The sequence below is a fragment of the Pipra filicauda genome, unplaced genomic scaffold, assembly GCF_003945595.2.
Source record: "Pipra filicauda isolate LSUMZ 115617 unplaced genomic scaffold, ASM394559v2 scaffold331_size1881853_pilon, whole genome shotgun sequence".
NCBI lineage: Eukaryota > Metazoa > Chordata > Aves > Passeriformes > Pipridae > Pipra > Pipra filicauda.
In genome coordinates, this window is record NW_024104456.1 from 76,487 (window position 1) to 95,136 (window position 18,650).

Consider the following 18,650-nt stretch of genomic DNA (forward strand, 5'->3'; position numbering starts at 1 on the left):
GGTTGGACCAGGTGACTCACTGTGGTCTCTTCAAACTGGACCCATTCTGTGATTCTTTAAACCATTTGGTACCGTGTAAAATTCTATTGTACTTAATATTGCTGCAATACATGTAGACCTTGTGATTTTTAGTAAACCAACTGATAAAAGTGGGCACAGGTAAGAAAATGCCTGGATAAGTGCTATTTAAAAACTTTCACTGATGCAGCACATTAATTCTCTGCATGATGCACTTTCATTAACGATGCTCCTCTCAGTAAAAACATCCCTGTGATAAGGTATGCTTCCTACTTAATTGGTCATGCCTGAGAGCTGGGCACACAGCATGTGCATGGGAAAGAGATGGGCCCCAGCCTTGGCAACAAGAAAAGGCGGACTAAGACAAGATCAACACTTTGAGCAGACAACAAAGCAGATCTGGCTTTGTCAAGGGACACAACTCCCCTGCAATTCCCAGTGCCCCTGCTAATTCCACACTCAAGTCACTGTCTTGAGCATGCAACGGGAGGCTGTCTATTTAAGCGAGAAGCAACATGTACTACATAGCGCACACAAGCCTGAAACAATCACTAGGGGCAAATGCAATTGAGTTTACCAGTTTTCTTTGTGATGCTGCTGGCAGCCTGTGTGCTCACACAGAAAGACAGCAACTACAGTTGGGAAGGAGAATATGGGACTTGGATGTTTGTACAAGGCCTTGCTTATGCCCCTGGAAAGCAAATCTTGTCCTGCTTTTCTGCTACATATACAGGTGCCTGGAACACAGCCTGGAAGTCCAGGCTTTTGTCTTCAACTCTCTTTCAGGCCACCTTCAAAGCTTTTGTTTTACACAGCACTGCCTGGCACCCCTACTGTGACCAAGCTCTGTCCTCATTACAGCACCGTCTATAAATGTGACCTAATTTTTATGCCTGAATATCAACTTCTTGGACCTCTGCCTCTCCACAAGGCATGTGCTGGGGTAGGATCTCATACAGCTGCAGCTAGAAACCTAGAAGACAGGCGTTGCATTGAAGTAGCTCAAACAAATATGGTAATAAGTTGACCAGCATGTTGAATGCAGGTGCACGCAAGCATAAAAAGTTTTCTCAGTCATCAAGCAGCTTAAGAACTGTGTGCAACCCCATATCACCACCAACCAGTTCTCTGGGGCACGGCATGAAACAGCACAGACAGTAAAAGGACTGCGAAAACACTTTGGAGCACAGTCCAAGTCCCCTCAAATTTATTCTCGTATGTTTCCCCAGGGCAAAACTACCCCAGATTCCAACAACTGTTAAAAACTCCAGACCAGGACGATAGCTATGGCAAAACAGTGTGGAAACAACCAAATCTGCAACAGTATGAATTACCCAGAAAGGCAGTAAGTACCAGCTATCTGTAGTTATATTCTGAATTTTTTAATGACAATGGCAATCACTTGCAACTTGAATTTTAACAGCTTACACAGTTAAGTGTGGATGACCACAAGGAACACTTACTGGTTAGGGTCCTCAGAGCTCACCATCTGAGAACTGAAGGGAGCAACTAAACCCCTCTGAATATTTTATCGAGGCAACTGGAACAAAAGCTGACACGTCTGAGACTCGCACACCATTCTCATCGTTATGAGGGCGTTTCGATAAGCTTTATCTCGCCTTGGGCAGGTTACGGCAGCAGCTGCCCGCAGGCCCAGCACACACTGCTGCGCCCGCTCTGTGCGGTGACAATGCCCCCATCTCCGAAACCACAGCCTGAGTTCAGCCGGATCTCGCACAGCTCTTTATTGCACACCTGCAAAGGCCTCTGTGGCACACAAGACTCAGACCCAGCGCCCTTTCCAGCATCGCTCACCCTCGACGGCGAGCAAACCCACACCTCGACACACTGTCACCTCCCATGCACACGGGCTCCCCGGGGCCGGCTCTGCTGCCACAGCAAAGCCTCCAAGGAGGGGCCTGCGACACTGCAAGGCAACGAGGAGGAGACCGAGCTGCTCCCTCCGAGGCCCCGGCCGCGGCGGCTCCGAGCTCGGTCCCTCACAAGCTCCAGCCGGTGCCCCGTTCGCTTCGCCCGCTCCGGCCCGGCCCAGCCGGGGGTAGAGGGGGCACGCTGCCCCCACTGCGCATGCGCGCACAGCGCCGCCACCACGCCCGGGGAGGGGGAGCTGTGCCGGCCGCGGAGCCGAGCGGGGCGGCATGGCCAGCCTGCTTCCCGCCGCCGCTTCTCCCGCCGGCGCCCCGTCCCGCAGCAAGAAGCGCCCGTCGAGCCCAGGCACCGGCGGCGGTCCCGCCAAGAAAAAGAAAGCGGCGGCGCCGGGTAGCTCGCAGGTAATGGTGGGAGTGGGCGACCAGCGCGCATGCGCGGCGGTGAGCTTCTCTTACTTTCCCTTCCTTTCCCTGTCCCGCCCCCTCGGCGGGGATTGTCCCCGTTCCCGGTATCGCCGGGTATCCTGGGACACGGCATCGCCTCCCGCCCGGCTTCCCGCGGCATTCCTGCTTCCTCGCTGGAAGCTGCCGAGTCCCAGAGAAGGGCTGGCCGCTGGGTGCCTGCCGGGGGACCGCCATGTCCCTCGGGCTTACAAGTCCCTTCCAGGCGTTGGAATGCCGAGTTTCGGGCCGCTTCCTTCGTCTCCCTGTATCGTGGAGGTTGTGTCCCCTCGATGTGTACAGCTGGACTGGTGGTGTCGTTCTCACGCCTTCCCCAACCGGATGTGTGGGTCAGAGGCAGCGCTTTACCGGGATGCGGTGGGAGCTGCGTTTGGAAGCACCGAGATGTCCAGTGTGGTCACAAATGTATGGTGACACAAGCGTGCGGTGACACTTTCTGATCAAACCGCCCCGCGGCTGTTCCTTGTTCCCCGCGCTCAGCCTTCAGCTTTGTACCTGAGCTCTGTGCGCACACCCCCACGCATAAACCTCTGATCGCGCACGATGGTGATTTTAGTTCGAGGTAGCTGATGTGTCACGGAGCAGACACTAGTGCTGGACAGAGCACAGTTCAACAGCTGCTAGTTCTGCTGTGTGCGGCTCAGGTGGCCTTCTCTCAGTTGGGCTAAGTGAACAGAAGACTTAAACGTGAAATGAAGATGTAACCTCAGAGCCTGAGTTTCAGGGAACAGGGCCAGGGGAGGGAGAAGGGCTATTAAGGTGAGTTTCTTCTAAACTCCAATCCTCAATCACAGCGGGTGGTACAGACTGTTTCTGCATTATGTGACACCACCACCCATCCCCAGTTAATGTCATCTGCCTCTTGATGAAGGAAACATCTCATGCTCCAAAACTAAGTCCCAGAATGTCTTCAGAATCAGTGTGTATGCGACACCTGTATAGACTTGAGATGCCATATGTCTCATTACTTCTTCAAGAAAGATTTTGGTAGCTAAAGTGGTCAAAAGATGGTTGGAAAAAATGGCTGTCTTTTTTCTTTCCCCTGGAAATGACTCTTCTCAGTCATATTTCATGAACTATAACAGTAGCTACAAAGTATGCCCTACTACTAGTTAGGTTGCTTATTTTCACGTGAACCATCAGATCAAGGGAATGTTTATGTGTTTTTCAGCAGATCTTCTCTCCAGGCAAATAAAAGCCATTGTGCACACGCCAGAGCACAGGCAGAAACCCTTCCTCATTTGAATGATCCTCTTGCAACACTTGTTTTCACCCTGTGGCAGTTCCATGGTTTCTTGACTGGTGGGCTTATCCCTAGGAGAGGGAGTACACACCATAGTGCTTCAAGTCACTAACAAACTGCACCACATCACGTTTCACAACTTTTTCAAGGTGGGATACAGATAACAATCTGGATTTTCCCCTGTGGAGCAAGCTGCTCTGTGCATGTGTGCGTGTGTGTGTGTGTATGCAGATATAAAACATTATTTATTTATATATTATTTAAATGTGTATAGAATCATTTATATTTAAAAAACTTCCCCAAACCCTTCTGCCTCTAAAACTGTTTTCTGAAGTGGATGCCAAACTAAAGCTTGTGGACAGCTTCCAGTATTATGAGACTTTTCTTACTGAAACTGTGTTTCAATACTGCTTGATAAACAGTTTTTGTAATTTTTCTCACAAGTGATTTCAGTGGAGAAAGATGTAATTTCTCAACACTGCGTCCGAGTTAGCATATACATTGACTGACTTCAGCAGTGCAGATCAATCCAATAAGGAAAAGAAAAAATGAGTCTCAGAAAAAGTAACCTCAGGAGTGGGACAAGGAACAGCTCGTTGATCTTCTGGCAATCTCATTCAATGTTGCTGACTAGCTCTGAGTGAGGCAGTTCAAACAGAAATGAAATGGGACTTTGCATTTTTTGACTTAGAAACATTGATCATCGAGCACCTTCTTCTGCTGTATGTTATTTAATCTTAATCTCCAGCAGTCCTTAAAAGACCTTGGTTAATTGCTGAGTAATATACTTTTTCTGGATAAGGAACCTGTGACACAATGAAACAATAATTCTAGTCTAATGAGCTATTCAAAATGTAGCCAGTCAACAAGCACTTAATGCTCTCTTTTTTTATAATATACTCAATCTTTAAGTGGCTCAGTCAGTCAGGGACTAGGTCATCCATGACTTAAATACTTTTTCTGAATATATTATATACCAAATATCCAATCATGTGGGATTTTTATTTTATTTTGGATTTTTAACTCCAAACAAGTGACATTCATCTGGTAGTCTGATTATACACTTTTCATGCACACCAGTTTCAGCACAAGTTTGGAGGTAGCATTTGTTAATCTTCTGACCATTCACTTTCCTAATTAACCCCTTTGATATTTTACAGCCTTTTATAGCCTGTTTTCAGCCCTTTAGAAGCTAAATGTGTCCTGCCATAGGTCAGCATTAAATAATTTCTATTTTAAGCAAACTGACATTCTGAAAGGGATAGAGAAATAGTGAATTATTTCTTAGTTAAGTTGCAAACTACAGGTAAGGGAATCCCTACTGGGAGGTTTATAACTACTTGCAGGGGTCAACTTAGAATCTGGGGACTTTCCATTATATTAACTAGTAACTTTTGCTGAGAACCTTGTCCCAGCCTATGTGAAAATACACTTCATGTTGTTCCAGCTGTGAACATACCCACATCTCTGATTCCATCATTGTGAAATTAAACAAAAGAAGATTTTTGTAAGTTCTGCAAAACACATACTTATTTTTTTCTTTTGTACGCTCTGTGTTACAAGTAGCTATCACAGTGCTCACCCTGAAAGACAGACCAGTCTGGTAAGAGTGTAAATTTAAAAAATGTGTTTATTTTTTATATAACAAATTTGCTTAAGCATAGCAATGTAATCAACTAGTTTGAGTAACTGTGTGTATCCTACAAGAAGGCACACAGAATTACACAGCATACAGATTTTTTTAAACTCCAATTTGATTCTGTTTCTCCAGCATGTGAATTGCTACTTTCTCTAAGACACACTTTAGGAACATTACTAAGAAACATTCTTCATCATTTGGTTGGAGCATGGTGCTCATAATGCCAAGGTTATGGGTTCAATCCCCATATGGGCCATTCAGTTTAAGAGTTGGACTCGATGATCCTTGTGGGTCCCTTCCAATTCAGAACATTCTGTGGGATTTGTATGAGTTACCGACCCAAAGGTATTGAGCCATGTTTGTTTTGGAAGCACATTGTACGTAGGGCTTGTCAGTCATGTCAGCAGAAGGAGACACATGCTCCCAACGTTGAATAAACAAATACCTTGCTGCTTAAAGATAAAAAATCTCTGAGCAGTTTCTTGGACCGATTTTTCGGATTCAGCATTACACAATTATTCCTCCCATGCTGTTGTGCCACTGAAAAAGACCTCAGTCTTTGCTGCAGCAATGTTGAGGATTATTATGTATATTAAATGGTAACATTAATGTCTCAAAACCAATACTGTGTAGTGATTTACACAGCACCATTCAGTCAGATGTCCCTGCCCAGTGGTTCCCAACAGCTGCTGTGCTGATTCAGCTCCATTGCTGGCTTGTGTGCGGACTTGTCTCCAGGTCTTCTGTCTTATTAATTACTATCACTTAGCCTGGGTTAGAATCTTGGACACTGATCTTAAAATGCCACTGGTTCTTCTACCTTAATGTTCACACTATTATTTTTATAAATTATACAGCAACAGGAAGCTTTAAAAAGAGTATATTCTAGACGTAAGTAATGAAACACAATGCTTGCCTGTGACATCCAACAAGCTTAAAGATAAAATTTCCAGTAAGATAAGAGAATGATTTGGAAAAAAAAAAAATCTCTGACTTTTTCATAGGACAATTAAAAAGAGAAAATATGCTAAATATTGTGGTAAATCTATATTTGCTTGCATTATTTGTGAAACAACTTTAGACTTAACCTGATGAAGTATAATAAACACTTTACTTTGAGAATGACATCATGTTTTGTCTTACATTTTTAATTGATGTAAACTGCCCTGTAAACTACAGAAATACACAGAGAATATTTTTTGCTTCCCTCGTCTCCATTGCTATAATAACAGCAGATCTTGGTACTATTTAGAAAATAAAGGCCAAACTTCTGTAGTGGTATTTAGAAGTTAAATTGTTAAATATATGGATTTTATCTACAGTTAGAATTATTGCAGCAATACTAGTAACCTTCATTTTATGTAACTAGCTCTCATTTGTATACTTAACACTTTCTGTATTTCTTGTTCTATGCTTAAAAATAAAAGCTATACAACAATATTAGAAAATAAAATCAAAATGCTTTAAAGTTACCATCCTCTTAAATAAACTCTTCTAATGTACAACATGAAAAAAACCCGAGTGACTCTAAGATGCTCTTAGAAATCCATTTTTGTTTTAAAGATAACTAAATTATGATTCTATGTCATAAACTGAAGATCATCAGATTTCAAAGTTCTGATAGAGAGCTGTAAGTTCAACAAGTGGACTTAAATATATACGTGGTTGCTGTTACATACTCAGAAGCTGCCCACTAAAAACAGAGAGCTTACCCTAGTACATAAATAGCATAGAATTGGACCCTGAACCATCAGTAAATTTAATCAATTCTCCTGTTACGCTATTTTACCAAGCCTATCGCTTTTAGTAGGAAACCATCAAATCAGTTTAAAAATTACTTTGTTTTAAAGAGTCCATTTGATCTGGCTGTAATTTCCTGAAAAACGAGGTTAGGGTGAAGGAGTTTAACTGTAGAATTGGCAAGTACAACTGCAACTACTGAGGTGAACTACTGTTCTCCATGTTCTGGGACATATATCTGCTCTAGTGCAGGTATCGTCATTATGCATTAGACTACACTTTTTGTGTTAAAACATCTCTCAGCCCTTAAAATTATGACAGTAACTGAAAATATGTGAATTTAACCAATGAAGCAGTGCCAGTCTGAAGCTATTGCTTGCTTGGAGTGATATCTTTAAAAGATATAATGTGTTCCCATGGGATGTTAATTCAAACGTAATTAAATTGATTTAAATGACACTTTGATAAAGTATAGATATCTTGATACATTGCAGGTGATTGCTAGTTACTGGTAAGAACTGCTAAGGTGAGCTCTTCAGGTTCAGCCAGTTGCACACTTATTCCCAACCCTACCAAAGAGTCTTGGCTCTTACAAAACGAGCAGCCACTTTAAAATAAATTGGCATGTCTCAACAAGAGTTTGAGCATGTAGTGTTTAAATTGAGATAGCTATCCTACGCATAGGTAACATACTCTGGCATCATACTGCATGTCACCAGACCACAGAGCACTGAGAATTCCCCAAACCTGCAGTTCTCTCTATGAAGTTCTCAGAGGGTCACTGCTTTCATCTCTCAATCCTTTCAGATGCTGCACCACAAAGATACTTTCTGCAACAAAGCTGAAAGTGAATAGCTGAAATACTCATCCCCAAAAAAATCTTATTTTCAGGCAGTTCACTAATGAGAGCCAGGATTATCCAGTTTTTGTCACTTGCACATTTGAAGTCAAATCTGTTAAAGATCCAGAATCTCTCTGTGCCTGATGGGGAAAAATGGTAATTAAAAGACAATTAGCAGATTTTCTAGAGAAATCTGCCAACATTTGTGTGTATTTTAAGTTTAGCTTCATTTTAAAATTCATTTTAAAATTCATTTTAAAATTCATTTAAAATTCATTTTAAAATTCATTTTAAAAAGGGCATTGTTTTTATAGAGCAATCTGTTTAAAATGGACGCTGTCAAAACAGAGCTAAGAACTGACTTTACTTGACATGTATCCCATTTTGAAGGCTTCAGATGATCTGCAATCTTAAAAGTATGTGAATTTCTAAACCATACTGTGCCAGTCTCAGAGAATTATCTACCTCCCAACCAAATGTGATTAGATTTTAAATTTAGAGTAAACACAGATGGGTTATGTTGTAGAAAGGCAAAAGCACATGGGTGTTGGCTTTTACTATGGGTGTCAGTATGCTGGTGTCGTGGGTTTTTTACTCTTCTCCACTTATCCTAGTAGATAATTTTAATCTTTCTTTTAGCAAACTGGAAATGGAGTCTTACTGTGATCACATCTAATTTCAGGATTCATAATAAACATGGAAGAAACTTAGGAGAGTTAATAAAGATGGCTCACTGCTTCTATTGTAAGGAGATAGAATAGGATGGGTCATTTTTTGAGAAAGAAAGAGCAATGTAAAACACCGCATGCATGTACCTTAGAATGACATTTTTTCTGAGAGGTAGTAATGCTAAAAAATGGTCTCAGAATCCAGTTAGTTCTTTAAAAGGTTCAGATTAGCAAAAGAAAATGTGGAATAACTTAACTGTCTAGATAGTGCAGATTTATAGAGGTATCAGGCTGTTTTTCACATTTTTCTAAAGTATAATACTTGTGGTAGTAACTTCAGTTCTTGCTGTAGCAAGGCACTGGTAGTATCAGTGTATTTATTTTGGATTAGAAAAGCTAATAGAAATATTAGTTTGGTAGCCTGGGAGGGTTTTGAGCACATTTTTCAAACATTCCAAGAAAACAAACAGAAAGATTAGCTGTTTATTTAGACCTGCAGAAAGCCATGAAAGTTGTGAAGTTGTGACACTCACTGTGTTGTGAAATACACCTGGTCTTGACAGCAGAATTCATATCCATGAACAGCATGTGTTGCCTCACTGCAAAGCATTCCTGCAACTTCCAGAGGCTCAGTTAGGCAATGCATTAGTTTCTTCTTATCAAAAAGGAAAGAGTCCAAGTCTCTTCCTATCTTTTTCACTGTTATCCCACTCCACAAGTCTTGGCCGCGTTCTGCTGCCTGCATCATGCCAACTTTGGTACTCACCAGACCTGTTCCCACTGATAGAGGTCAGCAGTCAGAAGACTAACTTACCAAACTTTCCCCCTCTCCTGAAAACTGTGTTGTCTCTGCTGCATTGATGAGCTGAACGGATTCACAGGGAGGTCTAACAGCTGTTGGATGTAGCACAAGAAAGAAACACGACCATGTGGCAAGGAAAACCACTTTTCCACTGCAAGCATTCAAGTCTTTTTTCAAATCTGAAACAGCAACTTCCCAAGTTAAGTATAGAATGACTGCTTAAAGTTTGGTTAGGTATGTATCAAGTAGAACATATTTGAAGAAAAGGTTACTGGCATCCCAGGACCACAGGGGATGGTTGTCAGGCAAGGGAGAAAGTTATGTGAAAACACTAATCGTTTAGCAGAAAGGAGTAGGGAGTCAACACCTACTAGGAAACTGTGTGAAATTTATGTGCCATAAAAAGGTCTCTATTGAGTCAGTGTCGTATTGGTATGCAGTCCATCCAGCAACTTGTCTTAATTTCCCAGATAAACAGGTACATTTAATAAAAGATGACCCCTCTGTCTAAAAACTTTGTTACATTTATGCCCTGAAACCATCAGGACTACAGCAAAATACTGCTGAATTGGGACATAGAGAAATTAGGGCAGTAATTAACATGAGTTATATGACTGCTCATGACAAAAAGATCTTTTTGTTAATAAAACCACTATTTTCTATTTTATAGGGTATTGATTTCTATCCAGGGAGATGGAGAGCTGCACAGAGAGCTGTGCGATCTCTGTCCTTGGAAGTATTCAGGACCTGCTGGGACAAAGCCCTATAAGTCTAGTCCAAGGTCAGCTTTGACCCTGCTTTGAGCAGCAGGTTGGCTAGTGGCCTCCTTAGACTCCTTCCAGCTTCAGTGATTTAGTGTTACCATGTCAACTTTCAGACATTTGCTTTATGTGATTAAGATGTGTGTGTCCTCTACCTACAACAAGCAGCTGTACACTCCTTCCATGGTTCAAATATGAAAATGACCACAAAATTCAATGGCTTCATTTAGACAGTATTAATTCTCCCTACACTGTAACCATGGTTAAGTTTTCATAGAACTGCTCTTCCCTGGAAAGAACAGGACAATATTTTTACAGCAAAATTGACTGTTAAAATGAACAAACTGAAATAGGAGAAGGCCATTTTTCCTTGACATATGCTGTGTATTCAGGCTCCTCAAACCAAACTGATAATCTGGAAAGGCTTTATTCCTTAAATTGATTACCTTTGTTTACATAGTCTACAACTAGCAATGCTAGTTTGAGTCTCACATTACTGACCTTGAATTTTCTCAAGTCAGAAATTCCATTTTCTTGTAAATTTTTGTTAAACCTATATGTTGCAGCCAGAATTGCCTTTTATACAGATATAGAATTGCCCTTTTTATTATCATACTTTTCATCTGTCCGAAAGGTATTTTGTTTGTTTGCTGAATAATTCATTGTGGGAAATATTCTAAAATAGAATCCTGTTAAACCAACCACTAAATATGAAATACTATGTTTCCCTTTCACCTACGATAGTGGATGTGATAGCAAAACTTCACTAGTTCTAATGTAGTGGAAAAGTCTTTTAATAGTTCTGTTCTGTTTCAAGTCCAGCAAAAAAGGCAGTCGGGATAGAAGTGTATAAGCAAAACACTGAACTGTCTGGCGCTTTTCAGATCTGCTGCAGTTCCTCAACTTCAATATATAGTATCAGGGTGAAGTGCTACAGAACTTTTATAGTTGAGTAAACAACCACCTACTTGTACAAATGTTTCTGCAGAAATATTTCAGAAATTTGCCTTGAAATTAGCTCTACCATACAACTCTCTCCTCCCTTTTCCTCCTGAGCTGCCTCAAAATAACCTACAATAGATACTTGTATTACCTTATTTTCATCTAAATTAGAATTTGCTGTATGTTTATTTTGGTTCAGTCGTCAGGGTTTTTTTTCCTTATCCAATTAAATGTAGGTATCCATAGGATAATGCACCTACAATTTTGCTGAATACAGGAGACCTGGTGTGCTCTTCAAGCTGGAATGGTTGGTGTTAAGTTTACTAGATGAAGGAAAGTGAATACAGTATTCAGGGCATGTGCAACCAGATTTTTTGTCCCATAATATGAGACAAACAATAAAGATGGCATTTGTAGTCTGAAGGATTTTTAAAACTAAGGTATAGTTTCTTTTCTTGTCTTCCTTAAAGACCTTTGGGGCATCTGATACAATTACTACTCTCTGATACGTTATGCCTTTGATAACTTTTTGAAGGTTTGTAGAAAGAATGTTTTTACTCTTGGTTCCTGTAGAAGTGGAATGTTCCATACATCAGTGTACCTAAACTTTGTCTTTCTGAGATAGTTTTCAGGTATGACAGTCTTATGTAACTGTACACAAATGGAAAAACCTTCTGAGTAACTTTAGACTGCAATGCAGTAGTAGTGTAGTTAGCAGAAATGAAATAAAATTAGAATTTTTGTCTACTTAAAGTTACAAGAAAGACAGAAGAAAGTGCTAAAATGTGTAAAAAAATAGGAAAAATACAAAAGTAAAGTTTCATTTTCTGTATAGGTTTTTGACCAGTTAGTCCATAACATCCTGAAGGTAAAATTTGACTATTCTAGTCCCAGCGTGTTTTTTCCTAAGCAAAGTAGATAGAATAGGAGCTCTGAAAGAAAGATACACTCTGTTTTCACTTGAAACTAATTAATGGCTTTTCCTTGAAGAAATGTTGTTTTGTTTTTCTTTGTTACTCAAACATTGTTTCCTGTCAGAATGGATAATGTTTTACAGAATAAACTACAATCAAGAAAATGATTATTTTTCTTTTTTTTTTTTTCAGAATCAAATTACTTTCCCATCAGTCATAGGAGCCAATAACTTTTTGCTTTGCTTGTCGCTGATTCAGTCACATGTAGATGAATGGACTTGGATCCTTCTCCTGCCTTGGCTGAAGCCTGTTACTTGACAGAGGGATTCTGGTATGCTCCCTGAGCAGCATTACAATGTTAGCAGCACATGAGCATATTGTAATCCTCCACTCTTTTCTCCAGAAGTACTTTGACCTTAACTGTTATGTATCAAATGATGTATTTTAAACTTTAAGAAGCAGTTTAGCCAAAGTCCTTGACTGAACTGAATTTTTCTGATAGAGAAAGGAACGTATTGGCAGTTTTTATAAAAATTCAATTGTGATTTACTATAGTCCTTTTTGCTGGTATACTTCCATCCATTTTCAGTCTTAAAGCTCATCAATTAAAGCTGTTTTTTTTCTCTAGAGGGATCAAAATACTCTGTTAGCTGGGCTCACTTTTACCCTTGGTGAAAGTATGACCTAACATGTGCTTTTCGATTCCACATATACTGAAAGTTTTAGCTTCAGAGGTGCTTCAGTGTGCCATTCAGCTTGTGAATTTGTCAAAGTTACAATTTTCTTAATAAAGAAAACTGTCAAGCTTTATAAGCAAGGAGTAATCCCAATCCACCAAATGAAATCTAAAAGTAAGAGATCCTTTGCAATTATTTAAGCCGAAGGCAGCTTTGTGGCAAATGCAAATTAAAGCAAGCTTTTCTGGGATAGCATGCAGCTATTCACAGTTGCGTCCCAATTACGTTTTATTCGAGGCTTTTCCCCACAGGAAATAGTAATTTTTTTTCCTTTAAATATCTGTAAGTTATAAAACTTTGCCTATCACAGTATTTGAAAGTTTTAAATGGAAAAACATGTTTGGCATCTGAAATCCCCTGAGAATAAATCCAAGCTTTTTATTGAAGCTTGTTAGTCTTTTTCTGTGTTTGACAGTGTAATAATTTTGAAGAGAGGAAAGTAAACTTGAGTTTTTCTGGATTATTTTGGGGTTTTTTTTAAGTGAGCATTATGAAAGGAGATCCTGTGTCATGAAATTGCTACATTTTTTTCCCCTAGGTTTTTAAGAAATGTTGGAGAGGTGGGGAGTGTAATTAAAATCTTACTCTCCCTTCGGCTGCATTTTTAATTTTCAATTCAAACCCTCACACAGCATAATGGAGCTTTGAGTTAGGGTGTTTTATACCTCTATCAAAGTGACTAAAGTAATTAGTATTTTATACATTTTTGTAAGTATTTTGTCACTGGAAGCACCAGTGCAGGTGAATGATAATGGTTTGAAGCTCAGGCAGTGACAGGACCCTAAATGAGAATGTCGCCTTTTAATCAAGAGCGCTTGGAGTCTATGGTATTGAAATGCCCTACAGAGAGCATAGGAAAGCCATCCATCACTTTGTGACAGTCCAATCTTTTAGTGCATGAGTAAAATTTTATTCAGCCTTTCTAAGGCAGTTGAAATGTGAGATGTTTTAACTCACCTCAAAGCAGCAAAAGTTTGAAAGCATAAGGTAGAGAGTGCTATCTGGACAGTGTATGTCTCTTTATGTATTATCTTTGTTTATTTAGATTGCAGTTGGAATATTTTCCATGTCCTGCTTCAAAAACCTCCCCCCTAACTCTTATATACTTAACAGCAGAGATTATAGCTAAATTTCAGTCGCATGTTTGGAATTAATTTGCTTAGTTGATTAACTCCTGATAATCAGCAGAAATACTCCGCAAACTAGAGGGAGAGAAGTGCTGGAAAGAAAGAACTTTAGGAAGGGCAGATTTTGTAAGTCTCGCACAGATAAGTAGTTTGGCACATGACCCAGAAGTCCTTTGGGGAATGCATAGAAGAAGAAGTACATTTAGTGACACGTACTTGGAATTATAGACTATTATTATAATAATCCAACAATCTAATTTCAAGCTTTATGTTGTTATATTTGTTTTTAACAACCCTCCTTCAGCTTTCTTTATAAGTGAAAGCAGCAGTAGCATCTGAGCACAATGTGGTAATTTAAACAAAAATATTTTTGTTGTCAGGCCTTTGGGAGATTTACTTTTGATGTCAGTGGAAGCAGAAACCTATACCAGGACCTTTGTCTTTTGAGATGAGTTGATAATTATTAAACCCACTGACCTAAATGGGTTTACTCCCAATTTACACCGTATACATGAATATATTGCCAGTCCTACTAGCTGCTTGAAATCAAGGACAATGATCTGCACTGTACTTCATAGCTGGTTTCAGCTGGCTATTACTCAGGGATTTTTTGTTTAGTAAATTCAGTTTTTCACTGCCCTGTGGAACAAAATTTGCTGTGAATATGCAAAACTAGGGGTTTTTTCCCTCCTGGCACTTGAACATTTTCAAGCTTAACTATTTTTTGTCCTATCCCAAAATAAGGTAAGACATTCTGTGAAGGGAGAACATTCCTAAAATGCTACCATGTACCAGTGCTGAGAGAGAAAAGGCTGGGGAAATTTTATTTGGCTTTATTTTAGTGAATGGAAGGAAGAGCGAAAAGTTTTTTCCTGCTGAACCCAAGAACTAGTAAAATGCAACCAGATGAGGAAGACATGTTTATACATCTTACTGAATAAGTTTCCAGCAAACCCTTCTGTCACATACATGGAGTCAACCTTGTTCAAAAGAGTGCTGTTTCCTCACTCTTACATTCTGAGTCTTCAGTGAGTTTGCTTTCAGAACTATACTATGGTAAGAATGTTGGCAATGAGAAATTTTTTAGCCATCATTTTAACTTCAGCTTAAGCACATCTAATTCTGACACCTTTCTCTGTAAATTATTCCCAGCAATGTAAAGAGCTGCATTTTTGTCTGCCAGAGGGTACGTGTTCAAGTTTTAATGGCTCCTGTCATGTCATCATGCAAAGTTAAATGATTTAAATATTCAGAATGTGCAAGAGCCTGGGCCAGCCTTGTTATAGTGAGAGCTAATATATTAATCAAACAGCTTAATATATGTTCCAGTATGAGCAGTATTAGCTGGTAGTCCGTTAAATAGCTGACATTCAAGATCTACTCCCAATTTTAAAATGTCTGCTCATATCATTGCTGCTGTCATCTAGTGACATTCGTGCTCTGTTTCCACATGGCATTCTCACTCACTGTAATTGTCTGCTAGTGAAAATACAGGTATTATCCATCGATTTTATAAATTACCATTTTCTTCCCTGGCTGCATGCCACAGCTCTGTCAGGATATCACTGAACTTACGCTCAACTAAAAGCTGAGTAAATTGCTACAACTTGGATATTGCTGCTTTAGAAGTAACCTACTACAGGAATAATTAGACATATGCCATTATTGAAGCTGAGTTAAAACAATATTGTTCTAGTATTGTGATTATGAAAATCAGCTACCAAAAGTAAGTAAAAATAATATAAACTGTTTATTGAATTTCACATACAGAGGTTGGAGACAAGTGGGTTCCTCAGTAAGCCAAACTGGCTGCTTGGGGCAAAGTTATCACCAAGGGTGAGGGCTTGATTTAGAACCAGACCCCTCTTATTACTTGTTTTTCAGCAATGGCATTCAACACCCTAGTCATCACTGTGGGACAAAGCCAGCATTTCAGAAATACTGAATGCAGAAACCAAACGAAACCAAAAGACAACATATGTAATCACCTTCATCTATAATTCCTGGATATATATCCAAGGTATATATCCAGGAATTATATCCAGTATTGTTAAAACTGATGAATGATTTGCAGCAATGTTTTCAGTATCATCAAGCTCCCTTTCCAGTTCTTATGGAATTTATTTATGCATTTAGGTTTTGATTTACACACTGTTCAGTTGCCTTCTGTTTTTAAATTTTGTTTTAGCACGTAAAACTGTAACACCTAGTGAAAATGGCCATTGGCGATCATAGTGTACCTTCAGTGATGTGCAAATTCTTTTTTTTTCCTAAGCCTTGACATGCATGGTATGCGGTGATAGGATGCCAGAAATGCACATATTTATGTCTTTGACTTTTTATTTCATATTTTTAAGGGTTTTTTTATACTTCATAAAATCCTATTAGTCTAAAATAATAAAAAAAACTTCTTACAGAATATAATCAAAACAGAAATAAGTAAGAAATGATACTTCAGGATATACTGCACAGTTTTAATCCTTGCTGGGTAAAAAAAAAAAAAATCATGAGTCAAACAAGCACTTTCATAATAAGCTAATCCACCTGGTATTTAGCCCCATCACGGACACCCATCCTAAACCCCACAATGCTGATTCCACCTAGAAATAGCCAAAACAAAGAATTCAGCTTCTGTGGTCTACAAGTTTTGCTTGTTCTCTCTCTAAATAAAACCAGACGGATGGAGCACTCTTTGGAAATCATGTTAAAACATCTGCAGTAGGGAATTTGGAACGAAATATATTAAAAAATTAATAGATCTACCAAAACCCAATATTGAAAGTAGTATATGAATAGGCAGCCTCCCAGTGTGGTTTCTCCCACAGCAGAAACAGCAGGGTCCAAACTAGGCTCATTCCTGGGGTTTGGCTTTACTCAAAAGAAACCAGTGTAAAGGTAGCAAAGCTTAACTCAGGTCTCTTCCCCAGGCTTGGCTGCTCTTACAACCAACTTATTGGGACTCCCAAGTGTTTGCTGAAGGTTTTCACTGTCAAATTCTTGCTATCAACCAAGTGAAGTCCTCAGTCAGCTTCCTCCCTTGGGTGACTCACCCAGTCCTTGTACATACCAGGCAGGGCAGTGTTCCATCCTGCAGGGATGCACTGGATACTCGATAGATGGTCTCGTGAAAAGAAATGCAGAATAGAATCTGACCCCCTCGCTATTGCTCTCATCTGTCCAAGGCGATAGGGATTGCCAACCTGTCATCCTGTGGTTGTAGTTAAAATTCAACTAAAGCACATAAACACAACTTTACAGAGGGAATAAAATTGCACAAGTGGCGCTGTAAGAAGCCTGTAATTGACCCGCTGCCTATGATTTTTAATACATACTATTCCAGTCAAGGTTGCTCTATGCCTGGGGGATACTGGGAGGAGGAAGAGGAGGAGAACAGAGAGGGGTAACGTGAGAAGATGTGGCAGCATGGACTTCAGTGAGGATTAACAGCCAGAGCAAGAGTTGATGGGAGACGATGAACATAGTTACTGATGGCTTAGATGAAGTCTTTACTGCAGTGTTTTTATCATTACCTGAGGTAAAACTAGCATAAGTATGTTCAGCTGTACTGAAATCATTTTCCCATGCAGGTGTACCCTGTAAATGTAAAGCCGCTCCAAAGACTTTGTTGCTATAATCTTCAACAGACTATGGAGGAAAACATATACTGCTTAGTGACTAATGTAGCACAAATTCCCTGTAGCTCTAGTTACATAAACCACCATTTAAGAGACACAATTTAGTTATAAAGTGCACGTTAAAAGCTGCTCTCTCCTTGAAGTGTATATTGAATTCTCCATAAAGACTGTTTACAAGATCAGTTAAAAAGAAGCTTTAAAGAAGCTTTTGAGAGTTTCAGCACATGATTACACCTTCTTTCTAGCCCCACAGCAAAGCATTTGGGATTATCCTAGAACTCTGGGGGTGACAGAGTTAGCTAAGAGACTGGCTGGGTAGGCCAAATGTTCTGGGGATTGGCTGTGAAATGGGCAGGAAGGGGAAGTTGCCCCCCGTGTGACTGGGGGTTACGGCACACATTGAGTAGTGTGTGTTCGCTGGTGACAGGCACTTCCTCACTGTGCTCGTGAGACCACCATCACTTCACAGGACTACAAAGGGGACTTGAATTCTTTCTGTTTGTTTGTCCCAGCACATGACAGTGAAGAATGTACTGTCTTCCAATCTGGATGACCAAGAAAACAAGCACATTTGGGAGAGATTTGTTCAACTGATGTTAAAAGTTAAAGATTACCTTTACTGTGCAGTAATTGTTCACTGAGGAATCTTTCATCAGGCTGTAAATAATGGTTTGTTTTATCACTGTATTATTCACTTTCAGGAAATGTGAGTTTTGCAGTACAAAGATAGATCCATATCCCCTGACTTTAAAAACACATTCGAAAAAAAGTCCTGAAGCATTACATGATGTTTCCTATGCTTTAAATCCTGGCATTTAAAACATGGGCTGGACAGATTTGTAGATTCTGGAGACACTTGCAGTTTGTGGCTATAAAGCTGCAGAGGATATCAGCTGAGACTTCTGCAGGCTGCATGGAAAGAGCATTTCAAAGCTCTGTAGTTGGCGGAGTTCATGGCTCTGTGCAGTAGCACATTATTCTGGAAGCAGTGCTTCTTCTCAACTCTTTAATGCTTTTTCCAGAAAGAAAAGCATGTTAGGTGGGTGTGTCTCTTCCATAGTGCCACTGCTAAAAATCAGAGTTTTCATACAAGCAATGTTGAGTGAGGGAACTGGCATGGCCCTACAGTATGTCTTTATCTCAATTCCCAGCATTAACTGGTATCATAGTACTCAGTCTTATTTGCTTCCCAGTCTATCACAGGGCTCTGAAATCAGGTATGCACACAGGCC

At 39.9% G+C, this 18,650-nt stretch overlaps 1 protein-coding gene across 1 annotated transcript in view; it reads left to right on the top strand.

Moving 5' to 3' along the window:
• Positions 1–2,107: 2,107 nt before the first annotated feature.
• The window catches only part of INO80C (INO80 complex subunit C), a 28,980-nt gene continuing 12,437 nt past the window's right edge, over positions 2,108–18,650 (top strand). The window contains exon 1 of the mRNA XM_027741750.2: positions 2,108–2,309. Within this exon, the coding sequence (XP_027597551.1) occupies positions 2,178–2,309 (132 nt within the window). The 5' untranslated portion in view covers positions 2,108–2,177. The remainder of the gene's footprint in view (positions 2,310–18,650) is intronic.